The 16235-nt window shown below is 46.9% G+C and overlaps 1 protein-coding gene across 5 annotated transcripts in view; it reads left to right on the top strand.

Moving 5' to 3' along the window:
* The first annotated feature begins 2245 nt into the window (after positions 1-2245).
* Positions 2246-16235, top strand: part of LOC108920580 (Nance-Horan syndrome protein-like) — a 73598-nt gene continuing 59608 nt past the window's right edge. For 4 of the 5 annotated variants that reach the window (XM_018729445.2, XM_018729444.2, XM_018729443.2 and 1 more), the window contains exon 1: positions 2246-2774. In XM_018729445.2, coding sequence (XP_018584961.2) covers positions 2495-2774 — 280 coding nt within the window. In that variant the 5' untranslated portion in view covers positions 2246-2494. The remainder of the gene's footprint in view (positions 2775-16235) is intronic. The other variant, XM_018729442.2, reaches the window with a different exon arrangement.

Below are 16235 nucleotides of genomic sequence, written 5' to 3'. Positions count from 1 at the left end.
TTTTATGTAGATTACAGCAACAAATCAATAGTTCATGCACTAAGACATCTTTAGATTTGGAAGAATGATGGTGACTAATGTGAAATTAAGATTTTTTTGAAGCAAAAACCAAGCTTGTGATTTGTTTCTGAATTGCTGTCAAGGCTTTGTCTGGATTACTGGAAACGGGTTCTGTGTGTCGGCTCTCTACTTAGAAAAGCATCGCTGGGTCACCGAATCTCTTGAACTGTCAATATTTTAACACAGTGTCTGTATATCCAGTGTAAAAGCTTCACGGCTGACATTTTCAGTTGTATTTTAATAGGAGATAAAGTTAAGCAGCGTAGGGTGTTTTTCCAAGTCTCCTCGCAATAGAAAATAAAAGCGATTAGCGATAATCATCTATGATCTCAAGAGAGCATCATTTAGAGGATATATTTAATGGGATACTGTAAATGCCAAATCCAGACAGCTGAATGCTGGTGTAAACATTGAAAGTTATGTCCTCTTTACATTTACATCATGGTCTGTGTCGATTATCGTTGGACTGCGTAAAGGAGCCCAGTGTTCCACATCTGGGAGAAGCGGCAGGTGATTGAAAGACGGACTAAACGCGAGTGAAACTGGAGCATTTATCTGTGTATTTTGACCACTCATCCATTACAGGACATGGAGACCTGAAGGTCATCCCAGAAGCATAGAGGACCAGGCTACGCCAGTTACACCCCGAATGGGATGCCCGTCCATCGCAGGGTAGCGCCGCACATTCACGTACACATACACCGGCAGTTCGGCATCACCGCTGCTTCACCATGTCTTTGGACTGTGGGAGGAAACGAGCGCGCCTGGACGAAACCCCAGTGGGTCGAACCTACATCGGATGGCACAGCCTAGTCGCTGTGAGGCACCTGCACTACGCCCTGATCTGTGTCTTTGTAGACTGGCAGCGCAACGGGCCGCAGAGAACTGGAAGGCGCACGGAAACGGTGTAACTGACCACTAGAGGGCGCCATTCAATCTCCCCGAGTAGAACTCAGCGCGGGAAAACCGCAGGCCACATGTGTGCCTTACAAACATTCTACTTTTACTTATTGTGTTAAATTACTCCAGTGTTTTTGCCTCATGGAATGACTCCCGTTCTGCATGTTTGGAGCGGATTCCAACGCCACACAGTCGCTACAACTACGCTACATGTCGCAAAATCGTAAAGGTGGGATGTTTTCCCACAAATCAGTGAGCGGCACTGGAAAAGTTAGTTAAGGCTTCGCATTACATTTATTCACCTAGCTAACCCTTATCTCCAAAAAGCTTTCGGTGTTATTCTACTTACAGTTATTTACCCATTTAGACAGCTAGGTAATTTTACTAGCGCAATTTAGGGCTCAAGGGTACTACAGATGGAGGTAAGATTCGGTCTAGCTCTAACACTCCGCTACCAGCTTCTCGCATTAAACACGCTCACCTCTTAGCTTCTTTCTCTATAAAGGGAAGGAAAAACATTTTGAGCTTATAAGGGATGGTATGGAATTCAGTTAAATATTTTAATGTACAGTCGTCTCTGTTGGCTGCGGGTTGTGGGTTCGAATCCACTCGGCACGTTCACCTGTGCTCCCGTGGGTTCCTCGCACTGCCCAAAGACACGTGTTCCATTTAAACCGATGACGAAATTGCCTTTCGAGTGTGCCTGGCGCCCCGTGTTTCCGGGATAGGCTCTGGACCGCCGCGACTTCGACAAGTGATAAATAGTCAGTGAGACTTTTCTTCTGCCTTAGCGTCACGTGTGCTTTTACTATCAACATATACGGTCCCCACTCTCCGACGATAATGTTAAGAATATTAACAGCGGATAGCGGGAATACTTTCCCCAAAAGACCGTCTTAGCAATAGCCTGAGAACAAGCGGAGCCGTCAGGACAGCCACGCTTCCTGTGGTCAACTTCGACTCGAAGAAGGAGTGTATCATGTGCCAGTTAAAGGGAACGTAAAACGAGAATGACAATATAGAAAAATTTAAAAGAACTAATATATGACAATCTAAAAAAAATACGTATCGGCGAAATAAAGTATAAAATAGGCTAGGCACCCTGTTGCGGGACTATAAGGGGAACTAATTCACCGTGTCCGCTGAATGAACGCCAATTCCAGATCCGTGAAATGCGGATTTCCACTCCGGGTTTTCGCGACACCCCGTTCTCCCCCGCTCAGTGTCTCTCTCCAGCTCTCTCTCTCTCTCTCTCTCGCTCTCTCTCCTCCTTTTAAATCCACCTCCAGCGCAGCGCACTGGGGGGAGCGCCACCAATATGCGGCTGATGGTTCGGGGAGGCTGAGCACTGGCTGAGTTCTCAGTTCCAGCGCGAACCATCTCACAGAAGAAGGAGCAAAAATGATGGAGGATATTAAAGTGAATGTGGGAATGTTTTGACTGAGCGGGATAAAAAAAAAACCTTAAGCCGGACTGCTTTCTCGGATCTTACCGCATCTGAGGGAATTAATTTTTTTTTTTTTTACATGCAGAAATGCCGTTCGCCAAGAGGATCGTGGAGCCGCAGCTGCTGTGCAGGCACGCGGTGCCCAACGACGAAGGCTTGCTTTTCGAGGATCTGCGCTCCATCAGCAACGTGGCCCTGTCCCGGACCCTGCGGCAGCTCTCGGACCTGGCCCGGCACGCCTGCTCCCTCTTCCAGGAGCTGGAGGCTCAGATCATCTCCACGAACCAGCGGGTTTGGGCTCTGCAAAACAAAATCGGCAGGATGCAGAGAGCGGCGAGCGGGCTGGACCCCAAGCAGGAGGCAGTGCGTGAGTACCACTCCCCCCCCCCCACCCCCACCGGGGGGCACGGCGGTGACACGCAGCAGGGCTCCGTCCTTCAAGAGCATCCATCTGTTGAATCACGGCTCCGGAGATGTCAGTCAGTCGAGTCACCCCGGTGGATGGATGCGCTGCTCTCCTACATCTCGCTCGTGTTGCTTCTTTGAATGATCGCACCGCCATCCGTTAACGAGCCCTACACGTGTGTGTGTGTGTGTGTGTGTGTGTGTGTGTGTGAGCGGCTCGGGGCGCGTCGCGGCGTCTCGATTAACGGGACAGAGGGGCGTGTGAGCTGCGCGAGCGCCGATCGCTCTCTACTGCTGCACTTCACTTCTTCTTGCCATTCGCCGCCGCGACACACACACACACACACACACACACACGACGCCTTAGAATGACACTTGTTTTTGCCTTTTCTGCGGCGATGCAGCCCATTACTAATCGCTGGAGCCGATAAGCATCGCGTCATAAACATGGTCATAATGATAATATTTACCTGTGTGTGTGCGTTTGTAACGGCAGTCACTCTAAAATACATCAACATGCAGTATTTACTGTGATTTCACACTTTGTGTTTACAAAATGTAGTGACGGAATTTTCATTCATTTTTTAGTAAAACAGACAAGTGTGTACGTGCGTATATAATAATAATAACATATGTACACACACACAGACACGCGCGCGCAGTTTTATAACTCGTGTTTATGATGAGGCTCTAGCGGATAAATTGCCCTGACCTGGACATGCTGTTCGGGCTGATTATGTTGAACTGAATGAATAGTAATAAGGCAAACATGCTGAGAGTATGTAATGCATTAAGAGGCTGGAGGGGATCAGTCCAACACTGCTCCATCAGTCTCATCCAATGTGCAGTTAAGCCCTTCTCAGATTCGCAGCCTCGTGCATGGCAAAGGGTTTCAGGGGTCGAAAAAGCAAAATACGGTAGTGTAGAATATTCGTGTTTTGTATTTCAGCCATGTACGTGAATCGCCGTGTTCCGCCGATAGAAGAGGGGGCCCCTGATGCTCCTGCTTTGCCGAGCAGCTCTGCCGCAGTCTGGCAGAGCATCTCCACATGTATCACACACAGCGGAGAACACACGGCGCACGACAAAGGGAAGGAGAACAAGCACGGTCTTTAAATAGACTTCTTAAATCCAGCCCTCGGTCCACTCTCTCGTCACGTCCTTTATAATGCGAGACCTACTTTCTTATATAAGAAAGCGTGTGACACATGACCTGGACATCTCCTCTCGGCCCTGATTTTTCTGCAGCTGGGTCTTGCGCGCATCCTTGGCAAAGGCATCACCGAGAGCCGGAAAGCAGCCTGCGCTCCTGTTTAACGGCGTGGGGATGTGAGGATGATGTGTGTTGCTGGGCAGGGGAAGGGAAGGCGACAAATGAATGAGGAGCGAGAGAATATTGTTTATTATTTTCCGTTAAACAGATGTGGGCCTTGAGATGTGTGTGCCTCGAGATTAAGATACAACGTGTCAACTAAATGTCCTAGTGATAAATCTTTTGTCATTATATTTGATCTTCTGTACCGTTCTCTCCCGTGTAACCTGGACGGCGAAATACGAATGGATGTCAGTCAAAATTTATCAAGAGGACGACTCGGCGTATGATACACCGGGTGATATCGTGCATTCTATTAATGTATTTTGCATCTTTGAAAGGCATCTTAAAAACATGTTCCTCTTCAGACAGAACCCCACTCAGCAGCAGTCTGGGTTCGGGTAACCAATCAGAATCAGCGTGTAGCCATAATGGCTCCTCATTGGCTGCGTGTCTTCCGGGTGTGTTTTTCCCCTTCCACGGATGCAACTTAACCAGAGACCGGTGGTGTATCGGGGGGTGTAGCGCGGTGGTGGGAGTGGTGGGGGGTGGTTACACTGCTGGAAGGTACATCCTATGCTCTGGGTGACAGACGCTGGGCACCAACAGGGGGTCTCAGTGACGGTCATGTCTCTCATCCTCCCTGATAACGATAGTCCACTAGGGTCAATAATGCTGTAGCATCATGTTTTTTTTTAAAAAAATCTTTTTAAATGCAAGTTGTCCTTTTTTCATCAGTATTATCGTGCTCAATGTTTTCCTTGCCCGTAGTTCTCGGGATGGCTAGGGCCTTGAGGGGCGTTCGGCCCAGGTGCAGCCCAGGTACGCTGGTCAGACAGGTCAGTCAGGTAGGCAGGGCCCTAAGAGCCGCAGTTCTCCGAGGGTCAGATGATACCTGGAGAGGTGCGTAGTCTCCTCAACGTTGCTGTGAAAAGACCACCTCAGTTAACTCTGCACTAGAGGAATGTCCTGGTATTAGTTCATATTATTTCCTTATGTTGAGACTGACAATAAGCCAAATGCCTACCATATAGTTTTAGGCATATGTTTTTATTTTCCAACTGCAACCATCTATTTTCGAAATGTAGCTGTTGGACACAGGAAGGTGCAGTATCGTGCATCTAGTAATTAGGAAGTCTGATTGTACCTCTCTATGAAGTTGCCAGGCGCTCTGTCTGGATTTAGAGCCAAAATAAGCACACAAACAGCGGTTTGGCTTTGTGTTATTTGTTTTTTCACTAGGTCAAAGACTGATTCATTTTTTTTTTTAATTCAGCATTTTTGTCTCACATTTTTTGCTCAGTTACAGTAATAGACCTAAACCACATTAAAGGTCTCTTTTTACTTTAAAAATAATGCTTTACATTTTTTTCCCAGCATAAAAGAAATTAAACAAATATATTAAGTCATGGGGGGTGTGGTGGCGCAGCAGGTTTGGCTGGGTCCTGCTCCCTGGTGGGTCTTGGGTTCGAGTCCCGCTTGGGGGGCCTTGTGATGGACTGGCATCCCATCCTGGGTGTGTCCCCTCCCCCTCCGGCCTTGCGCCCTGTGTTTTCGGATTAGGCTCCGGTTTGTCGCGACCCCACTTGGGGCAAGCGGTTTTGGACAATGTGTGCGTTAAGTCATTCTTTGTGAGTTGGACAGACGGTGCATCAGTTTGAAGTATTTGCAGTACGCTGAAGACATAATCCAAAAACAGTCATTTAAAATAATCTGTTCATATTATACGTGGCAGTTTTCTCAACTTTGAATAATCTGCTGCCATTTTGCAGTGTGTTTTACCCTCAACAGAGGTTAACATGTTTAATGAGCTGATAATCTTGGAAAAGGTAACTGACCTTCTTTGGTCTTCTGGGGTACATTTAAACCCCGTCCTATTGTCTGAAGGAGCACGTTGGAGTCTGATATTCCCACGGGACTTCTAACAACGCAGATGCGTGAGTGTGTCTGTGAGTGCGTGTATCTGGAAAGGACAGCCAGCTCCTGGGACTGGTCAGAATGACCTCTGCAAGTCTCCTCACTGAGAATGTTGAATACATGGATGTGTCAACTGACGTCTTGATACCGATGGCCGTCCGCCTTTAAATGAACGATCCAAGAACGTGTCCGGAAATGGACGATCCAGACCGTAAACATCATTTTAAGGTCTTCTGTGAGAAGCGGATTAAAGGCCGGGGAAGCTGTACATGACACTGCCGCTGCCCTCCGAGTAACGGCACGGTGAAACAGGCATAGCCCAGTAATCCACTGGCCGTGTGTGTCTCAGCGGGACTGTGTTTGTACTCCAGATCTGACCGACGTTGGGCGCAATGCTGACACAATTAGGTCAGATACTACACGCTGAAATAGAGACTCACTCTGCGCTTAGTCTGACGGTAATGTGGCAATCTCTTTGACAGCTTTGCTGCAAAAACAAAACTGAATTTTATATGTACATCCAGAGAAATGGCACATCCTTGCTAAGTTCACGGATCACGTTCCGAAAAAGCTTTCGCTCGTCTTTCTATAATAAGTAAATAACAGCTTCTGCTGCTGAGAAATAAGACTTGAACCACAAACTGCCCTTTTGGAAGCTGTGTGCTTCTCCAGCATTTTTTGGCTCATGCTTCGTTGTCATCCGAAGGTTTTGTATATTCGGTCTGTCTTGAGAATCACTGTAATCTACGAATATTGTAAGATGAAGTCCAGGAGCGCGATACGGGGAGGAAATGAAACTGCATAATAACTTCATTAGGGTCTGCTTGGGTCTTTCAAGTGTTGGCAAATGAACTCAGTCCTTGGGGGTGACATCCTAACGAAGAGATATATATTTCGGGTCCCGTATTTGTCTTTTGGCTTGTGAAAAGTCATATATTTTTAAGACCTTGCATATATGACCCATCCATCCATCCATCCATCATCAATAACTGCTTGTCCAGTGTAGGATTGTGGTGATCTGGAGCCTTTCCCAGAATCATATGATGCAAGGCAGAGCACACACTGGATGGGAAAGAAGTCCATCACAGTGCTGTAAAATATGTAAAAACCAGTTTTCCTCTGATAAGCATCTACTGCCTAATTGTTATAAATCTTTGATTTAGGTCTCTGAGTCAAAAGCATCTTTCATTTCTTATGCATTAGAGAAATCAACAAAAGTAAACACGTCACTGATCCCCTTGAACAGGTAAAGGAATGCGGTGCCTACACCGCCTCCCTGCTCTTGCCCTCTTTTACCCCCTGCATGCAAAGTGTGAATGAGACCAAAGCGCCACCCACCCTTCTGGGGACAGTTCAGAGGTAGAAATGCCTCCATGTTTCAGCCTAAATCGCCAATAATACTGGCACCAGTACATGGGCTCTGACATCACGCGTATGGCAGCGTGTCGCAGCCTTGGCCCTCGGATGCCGGAGGGGAGCCAGCGAGTAGCGGAGTTAGTCCAGCGCACAAGGTAAAGCAGGCTTCGGGCACTACATTCCCCAACTACACTCACACACGCACGCACACGCGTGCGCGCGGCCACTCCCCTTCACTCGGGCACACTCGCACTGCAGCAGTCCCAGCTCCACGTGGTGTGAGAAGATAGCTTTGTTTCCCCTCGCGCACACTTTCATCAAGGGCCCCTTATCGACCGAGGAAGGCAGAGCGCTCCCCGCAGGCGGGTACGCCGGGGCCTTAATAACAGCGCCGTACTGGAGAGGAATAATTACGGCAGCCTGTAATCGCCCAGGAACCAGGGATTAAATAATGCAGCGCTCTTCTCGCTGCAGCAGCTTCTCGTGCCGGGCTGGGCTCTGCGGCGGCCTGCTTGGGATGCAGAGGTGTGCAAAGGGGGAGAGGGAGGGAGAGAGAGAGAGAGAGAGAGAGAGAGAGAGAGAGACGCACGGTTCGCCAGTGCCCCTGGCAAGGCTTAGCGTTTTCCCAACTCTGTCTTACTGTGCCCTGGTTTTCGCATTCAGAAGAAAGCCGCCACAAGATTTGCACAACAAGCCGTAATGAGCTTTCGCTTATAAACTGCAACTCTACAGACCCGCTTCCACCGGCACAGGCGGCGCGCGCTTAGTGAGCGTGGCATCGCTTCTACGTGTTAAAGCGCTCTGGCTACAAGAGCACCTTGTCGCTCCTAGTCGAGGTGTTTATCGTGAACTCGCACCGCCGGTAATCTCTCAGCGCTGGTACGCATCGATTAAAACTGGAGCTACTTGGTCAACGTTTTTTTTTTTTTTTTTCCTTTTCACCATCAACGTATTCCCTTACGCTAACATCGCAAGAATACGGTGAACATTTACCGCATGCAGTTTGTGTGATAGAAGGTTCCGGATGTGGTTGAAATTGTCATCGGATGCAATCGCCTCGCTTCGATCCTCCTCGTCGCCCGTGCGTTCGGCGAATCGTCCGCTGCGTTTTGGTCCCGATTCTCACGTCGCATGAACACAAATCGAACATGTCCATACCTTCTCAAGAAACAAAAAAGAAGCAAACAAGCTAGATGAAATGAAACGGGGGGGGGGAAGAAAAGTTTCTGACTTTTTATGGGCATCGACATGTACCAATGTACCAAGACCAAAAAAAAAGCCCTGGTTCCAGGGTTACGAAAACGAAAACGTCTCGGGGAGCTCTTTGGCGTCGCCTCCTGCGATGTGTCTGAGGGCGAACACCAGACTTCTTCCTGGTCTTCTAACACGCTATCCGCGATGGACTTCCGTAGCGCTGCTTTTTCCGTGCCGAGCAGGCGGCGGTGGAAGGCCTCGTAGCCCTTACCAGACCAGAGCAGACCGAAGCGCTCAGACTGCGCGGTGCGTGTTCGCCTGAGCAGCTGTGAGCCGAAGGAGTCTCCTCGTTTCAGTGGCGCGGTGAAACCGGCGACCGGACGATGGGAAACGTTAGACAAACGCACAGACCACTCAAGTGCCTCTCAGGGCTCCGATTTATCTATGTTTTACCGATCAAGCTCTAATGCTATGACCACATCGAATTAATCGTTTGTTTTGCATGCGCACACTTTTTTTTCTCTGTTGACTTTGGCACGCTCGTGCCTGCAGTACTGTTTTTTTTTTTTTCTCTCTTTTTTTTTTTGGGGAAAATGAGGAAAAAAATAATCCCCTATCATAAAAAAAGAAGTATTGCATTTTCAGTTAAAGGCTGTTTTTTTTTTTTTTTTTTTACTTGATGTTTTTTGTCTGGATGAAGTCTGGTGAAAGAATCCTAAAGATACGTCTGCAACTGCATTCGCCACGATTATGTTCTCGGAGGCACCACTGTTGGGGAAAAAAAAAAAAAAACCTGTGTATAACTCAAGATGTTTAAGGGCATAATATTAAAAATTTAGTGTAGAAGACCTATCCTTGAATCGCACATGCTTGTGTTTATATGAGAACTTAATGGTGTGTGTGTGTGTGTGTGTGTGTGTGTGTGTGTGTGTGTGCGCGTGCGCCCACATGCATGCATGTTTGTGCTTGCCAGTCAGGCAATGCTCTTTACTCACCTCGTGCTTGGTCGCGCAAGGTGGGAAACGGGTCCGAGGATCCGTTTGCTGCCCTGCTTCCTTCAAGCGTGTGTCGGCGTGGGGCCAGCGAGCCTCACCTCTGCGCTCATCTGCACAACCACATTTTGTGTTGCATGTGAAGCAGCCCCTGGAGTCATACGCTCGAGTGTGATGCGCATAGCCCTCACCCCCCTGCCCGCCCTTGCGCTCTTCATTGGCGGTGTGCAAATATGGATGGAGCGTATACGGAGCGGGGCAGGGGGGCTCGTAGCCGTTCCGCGTAAGTGATCACACGCGCTGCAAACAAAGCCCAGCGGACTCGAGTAGCTGCTGTAGACAGCACGTTAATCGTAGAATCTGCCGTATCTGCCGCCGTGCCGGCGTGCGGCCCTCGTGCTGAACCGGCGGGACCTCGGCGTGCCTCCTCGCGCGAAGGGGACGGGAGACGGGGCACCGTCGGCACCACGGGCGCTCAGCCAGGGCCAGACCGCTGATCCAGCTTTGAGCTGAGAGTTGGAGCTCTGCTGTGCCGGGGCTTACCGCGGTGACTCTTACAGTGGAACCTGCGAAGGTTATGCAGACCGCTCAGGTGGTGTTTCTTTGCGTGCTGTTACTCTGGTAGTCTCCGCTTGGGTAGGGGGTGCAAGGTGCGTGTGCCATCGTCATGCCGCGCTCAGACTGATGTTGTCCTGTCTAATCTCAAAGGCTTGTCTGATGAAAGCGCTTGGCAAGGCACAGACAATGCATATGGAGGGATTTTCTTCATAGAATATTTCTAATCTGCTCTAATCTGCTAAATGTAATAGTTTGTTCCTGGGATAAAACTAATAAATCTCGGAATGGCCTCTATTTGATGAGGAAAAAGAGATACTTGTTTGCAGGGCTGGTCTGAACGTCTTCATCGGCCTCGTCACGTCTAAAATCGGATCCAGTTACCTTTACGTGTCTAAATCAGTTTAGATTATTACCGAAGTAAAATGTAGATTTTCTCTCAAGAGCGGATCGTAAACATGCAGTCAGTGTAATAGCGTCATTGGCTGATGTATAAACCTTTACGTTTCGGTCAGTGTGGCCTTTAATAAAGCAGTCATCCCTTTTTCCACGTCCTCCTGTGCCGTGACAGTGGTTGAGGAAAGCTTGGGTTCAGGAGAGATGCCATTACAAGCAGATCAATGGAGCAGGATCTTTAAAGGTTTGTTGGTATCTCTGTAATTGTTTTGATTGATTAATCAGGATTTCCCAGTCCCATTCCTAGGGGACCCGTTGCGTATGGTGGTTTCTAGCTGAACTCCAGCAATTAGGCCTGATTAGGTCAAAATTTTGGAGAGTAATGGTTTAAACTTTTCATAATAATTTCACAATGTCTCCTAGTCTTCTATTGTGAGCAGTTATGTTTTATTTTTGCACAGCCCTAGATAGCTATAAATACTGTAAATCACCATAGTGCACTCCACTAACATACAGTGCATGTGTGAAATTAATGCACAAAGGAAAGTGTAACATGTTTTAAAAAAAGTGAATTTTTTGTAATTGCTAAACTTAATGTTTCTAGTGTGTGGCACCAGGTACCCTAGTAGTTCGAGTTATAGACTTGTAGCCTTAAAGTTGCTGGTTGAAGATGTTTACATTTATTTAGTAGATGCTTTTCTCCAAAGCCACTTCCAGTGAACTCTATGTAGTGTTATCAGCCCACACACCTTATTCACGGAGGTGACTTACACTGCTAGATACACTAGTTACACTGGGTCATTCATCCATACATCAGTGGAACACACACACACACACTCTCTGTCACTCACACACTATGGGAGAACCTGAACAGCGCATCTTTGGACTGTGGGAGGAAACCAGAGCACCCAGAGGAAACTCGTGCAGACACAGGGAGAACATGCAAACTTCACACAGACTGAGCGGAGATCAAACCCATGTCCTCCCTCATTACCCACGTACTGTGAGACTGCAGCGCTGCTCACTGTGCCGCCATGCCACCCCCAAGATGTCCTCCCTGTTGCTTTTGTATTACCCTTTGGCAAAGTATTTGACCTGAAATGCTCCTGCAAAATACCAAGCTGTTTAAACTGTTCAAAACCTATACATTGCTTTGAAATGAAGTGACAGCCAGTGAACAAATCATATAATAATGAAAGAATACGTAACTCTGAGCACTGATGACTTTGTGGCTTAGTGTGCTCTTTGAGCATTAAATGCGCATCTTCAACTATTAAAATAATGGCCAAGTTCTGCACTTTTCTGTTGACATTCATATCACAGTTTGCGCAGTTAAAATATTTGAAAACTTGTTTGCCGCAGTTTAAAGATGTGCAACGGAGCTTTGAGCAGCATAACACTCATAAAAGAGGATGGTCACACTTGTGCTCCACACACCCCATCTCCCTTAACTCCACAGAGTGCACATCACATCACGGTTTACCGACTTGCCGTGCTGCTGACTGGGGTGGTTTCCACTGACCTGTTCGCTCAAGTCGAGCGTTCCGAGAGCCGCCGGGAAAGCCGGCGAATCTCCGGCAGCGCCGTGAACCGTGTACCGAGAGCATTGCCTACATTTGAACGTATAATCATGGTAATGGGTCAGAGTGGTGGGGAAGGGGGAGCTGTGCGAAAAAGGGGTTCGAGATGAAATGAAGAGCTGTCTCAGTGGTGACGCGTCTCCCCGGGAGACGAGGACGAGCCATTTGCATTCCTGAGAGAACCTCCTGCTTTATCAGTGCTCGAGAGCGCGTGGTCCCAGGTGCCCTAGTGCCTTAGAGAAAGGCATAAATCAGGACCTGCTAATAGGAAAACTTCTCCAGGTTTTTGTGTCCATGGAAACAAGACAGGTCAAATATTCCAGTGTTTTATAGAGCGCAATATTTTCCAGCTAAAACAGGTGTAAACTGAGGGCCTTGTCTCAAACATTGCTTTAAATACAATTAACTGTTATTCAGCTTTCGTCTGTCTCTAGTGACTTGCAGTATTAGCGATACTAAATTAAATAACTTCCAATGATGTGACCATTTAGACATTTTATTAGTTGTATCAGCTCTGGGGAAATTCCTTTTTCAAAGGCAGTACAGCAGGAGCAGGGATTCAAACCTGTGCCCTTCTGTCGGATAGGGATGGCCCTGAGCGGCTGCACCCTACATATAGTCCTATGCGTCAAGTATTACGTATACGCTGCTTTTTCATCCCTTGCTTCATGAGGTAAGTGAGCAAAGGCTAAACTTCGGCACCGAGCGAACGTCTATTAACAGAGGGTAGCGCAGGCTTCTCCTGTGCAGGCCGAGTTGCCCGAAGGCGTGTGATTCACTGCTGCACACAGTGTGAATGTAAACTGTGCACATGGCCTGCCTGCAAGCTGTCATTCCCAGAAGCTTCAGGGACAAGTCAGGCCAGCAGAAGCGCAGTGGAGAACCATGTCTAGGGGGGGGATTTGCTCTGAGATGACCTTTACCTCTGACCTCACGATCCCACCATGCCTTCCCAAAAAAAGCCAGCGCAAACAAAGCAAGCCTCCCGCTGAGGGGTGTCAAAGAGGTTGATGCGCCGTGCGACCGCATGTGTAATTGCTTCGCTTTGCAGGACACGGCAGTGACCGCCAGCATCTAACCGGGCAGCTAGAAGATGGAAGTTTTCTCTTGCAACGCAAATGCTGTCATTGTAGCTCATCATTGTTTCTAAGGCCCTTGGGTGGGTCCTCGGAAAAGGCAAATCATCCGAAGAACTAAAAAAAATTGTAGAATAAATGGGGCGCGGGTGCAGGACTGGCCAGGGAAATAGGGATAGACACAAAATAAGCAGGTTCAAAATTGGGACTTCTTTGGTTGTTCTCTCTGTTTCTTTGAAGTGCTTGTTACTTGTTTATATTTTCCGTTAATTTTCTCAGCTGCTGCCTGAGATACACATACTGTACAAACTGTATAATGTACAACATCACTCCCTTATTGAGCACTTATCCACGTTAAGAGCATTAAGATCCAGGTTATCTGATGTTTCCCTCTTTCGCTATATCCCGGCTCAGAACTTTTAATCTCACACATTTGCGGATAACGTTACTGTGTAATTTCCTCGTTCGCGATGATTGTTATGACTTCGCTCTACTGTCTGAATGAACGACATCAAACACATTCTTGCCCCTTAATTCCAGACAGTAGAAGCTCAAAGAACTTTTGGCCCTCTGTAATTTCAACTTTAAGGTTGGAAGAGCGTAAGGGACATGCCACTGATACCTGCCCTCCGGACACCATTGTTAAATTTATGCTCCTTTTAACAGCTGGAATGTAGTACAAAAAAACTCGGGTTTTCGGGGAACGGATTTTTCCTTCTTCGGAAGTGGATTGCTGTGTTTCGGTTTCAGTGTTTCTTCCACTTGTTCATGTCGCCTGATGCCCGCCGACGGCTCGGCCCTGCTGTGGCCTCACACACTAATGCTCGCCCTCCAAGAGGAGCATGGCTGGCCTGTTTCGCTGCAGTGATAAGATAAGTTTAATGGGGCTCAGGGTTTTAAACCCTTGGTCTCAGCAAGGTTTTAAAATGTACGAACCACAGCCCCACCCATTTGAAGAAACTTTGCAGGCAAACACATCCTAGCATCTTTAAAAACCATTATGACTGTGCTGTCCTTATCTCCCGATGGAGGACCTGCAAGTTATGAAATGACATTGTTTAAACAAAAAAGCTTATATATACTATACGCACACACAAATATATATATATAATCTTTTATTTTCCTCTTTTGCTAGATCATGGCTCAAGACTTTTAATCTCAGAACATTTTGAATATATTTAAACTACAATAAACTTTGAATTAAACTTTATACTCAACATTTTTAACAGGTGTCCAAAAGAGTTGAAGATTTCTGTGGTTAACAAGCGGTGATTCTAGTGGTGACAAATGCTGGATTCAAGTACAAAACAGGAGGTGTACAGGTGTACAGGTTGCTGTCTGAAAGCCATTCTCAAACTGCAGTTCTGAAGAGCTGCAGACAGTGAAGACAATTAGAAAAAGCTCATTTACAGCTGAAAAGGAGAACAACAAACGCTTAAATGTAGGCTAGAAGAAATACACTGGAGCTTTTGTATTAGGAACAAATGGCAACATCTGCAACCCCTTGTCCTAAGCGGGGGTCACAGCAAGCCAGAGCCTATCCAACAACATGGCACAAGGGACATACCCCAGATGGGATGCCAGTCCACTGCAAGGCACCCCAAGTGGGGCTCAAACCCCAGACCCACCACACAGCAGCCACAGGCCAAACTCATCATGCCACCGCACCATTGCGTTGTCCTTGTGAAGGGAATTCAAATCTTAATTATCTTAAACAGAAAAAAAATCATGTATTACGGGATGGATCGCAGATCACTGCCAGCGACACTTAGCTTGAATGATGAAGGAAAACCATCGGTTTCAGATCGTTTAACCTGGTGAACGACTGTTGAGGGAATCGTATTGCGAGAAAACAAAAGGTTGACTTACAAAAAAAAAAATATTCTTCAGACCATTATCAGCAAGCACATAAGGAGCTGTACTTTTGGCTTAAAGGCTGCAAATGCAAGTCTCACGAGGTTAACCGCAATGATACCCATGGGCAAGGTCTTTAACCTAATTTGCTTTCGTAAATATCCTGCTGGCAAATGTGGCAAATAGTATAGCATGTAAGTTACTTTGGATAATAGCATTTGGTAGGCTAATGATAGCAGGGAAACACTATCAAACATTAACAGCTCTTTAACCTGAGCTGTTACTCAACTGCCTGTAATTTTCACATGGATTGACTTGCCACCTTGTCAGTGGAATGATGTGAACCATTCTCCTCTTTCCCGTTTCCACACATCCTTATTGCTGGAAGTGTACCGCGCACGCTCGGGCTGAAGTAAGACCTTTTAAATATACATTCAAGGTTATGTATAGTTTTAAAATGAGCAATAGAGCTTAAAACATAATTTGACTGCGCCTGACATGTTGACAGCATGCTGCTTCTTAGCAGTCTCCATGCCCTACTTTTCCTTCACAGTTGATCCACTTCTGGGTTTTGACAACGCTTTTAATGTTTAATGCACTTTGATTTTTTTCTGCAGACACATCAAGGCTCTCCAAGAGGGGTGTCTCGGCAGTGTAAAGTGTGATGGAAGGGTAACTGGAAGCCGTGTGCACCCAACCGCTGACTTGAGTGCATGCAGTGCTGCATGTGTAGGGGTAGAGGGGACAAGCCACTTGGACAAAAACCACGCACATAAACACACACATCAACCATACTCATTGCAAATATGTCTTAGAAACAGCTGAAATAAAATACCTGTCTCTTAAAATTACACCCAGCAGGAATACGTATACCGTACATCCATATGGAATGGAGACATAATACGTACACCTTATACATGTACTGGGGTGAAATGCTCAGGCTCCTTAATTCCCCGTGGGACAACTGGTACTTAAGTCTGTTTGGAAGTACTGTATATTTGTTTGTAAATTGAAAGTCACTTTTATTAAAGCCACAATAAAAGCTACCTAAAATAGTCATCCCTCCATTTATTCTCAGGGTAGGTCTTGTGAAAACCTCAGGTGCAGCTATAATAAATAAAAAATACCCTGTTACACTTAAGTGCATCTGTCCATTCCATCAGTAATAACTGGTTTTCCAAAGCAGTGTCT

This window comes from Scleropages formosus, chromosome 14 (genome assembly GCF_900964775.1).
Source record: "Scleropages formosus chromosome 14, fSclFor1.1, whole genome shotgun sequence".
NCBI classification, from domain to species: Eukaryota; Metazoa; Chordata; class Actinopteri; order Osteoglossiformes; family Osteoglossidae; genus Scleropages; species Scleropages formosus.
The sequence above is the reverse complement of the archived record's forward strand: the minus strand, read 5'-3'. Positions and strand labels throughout refer to the sequence as shown.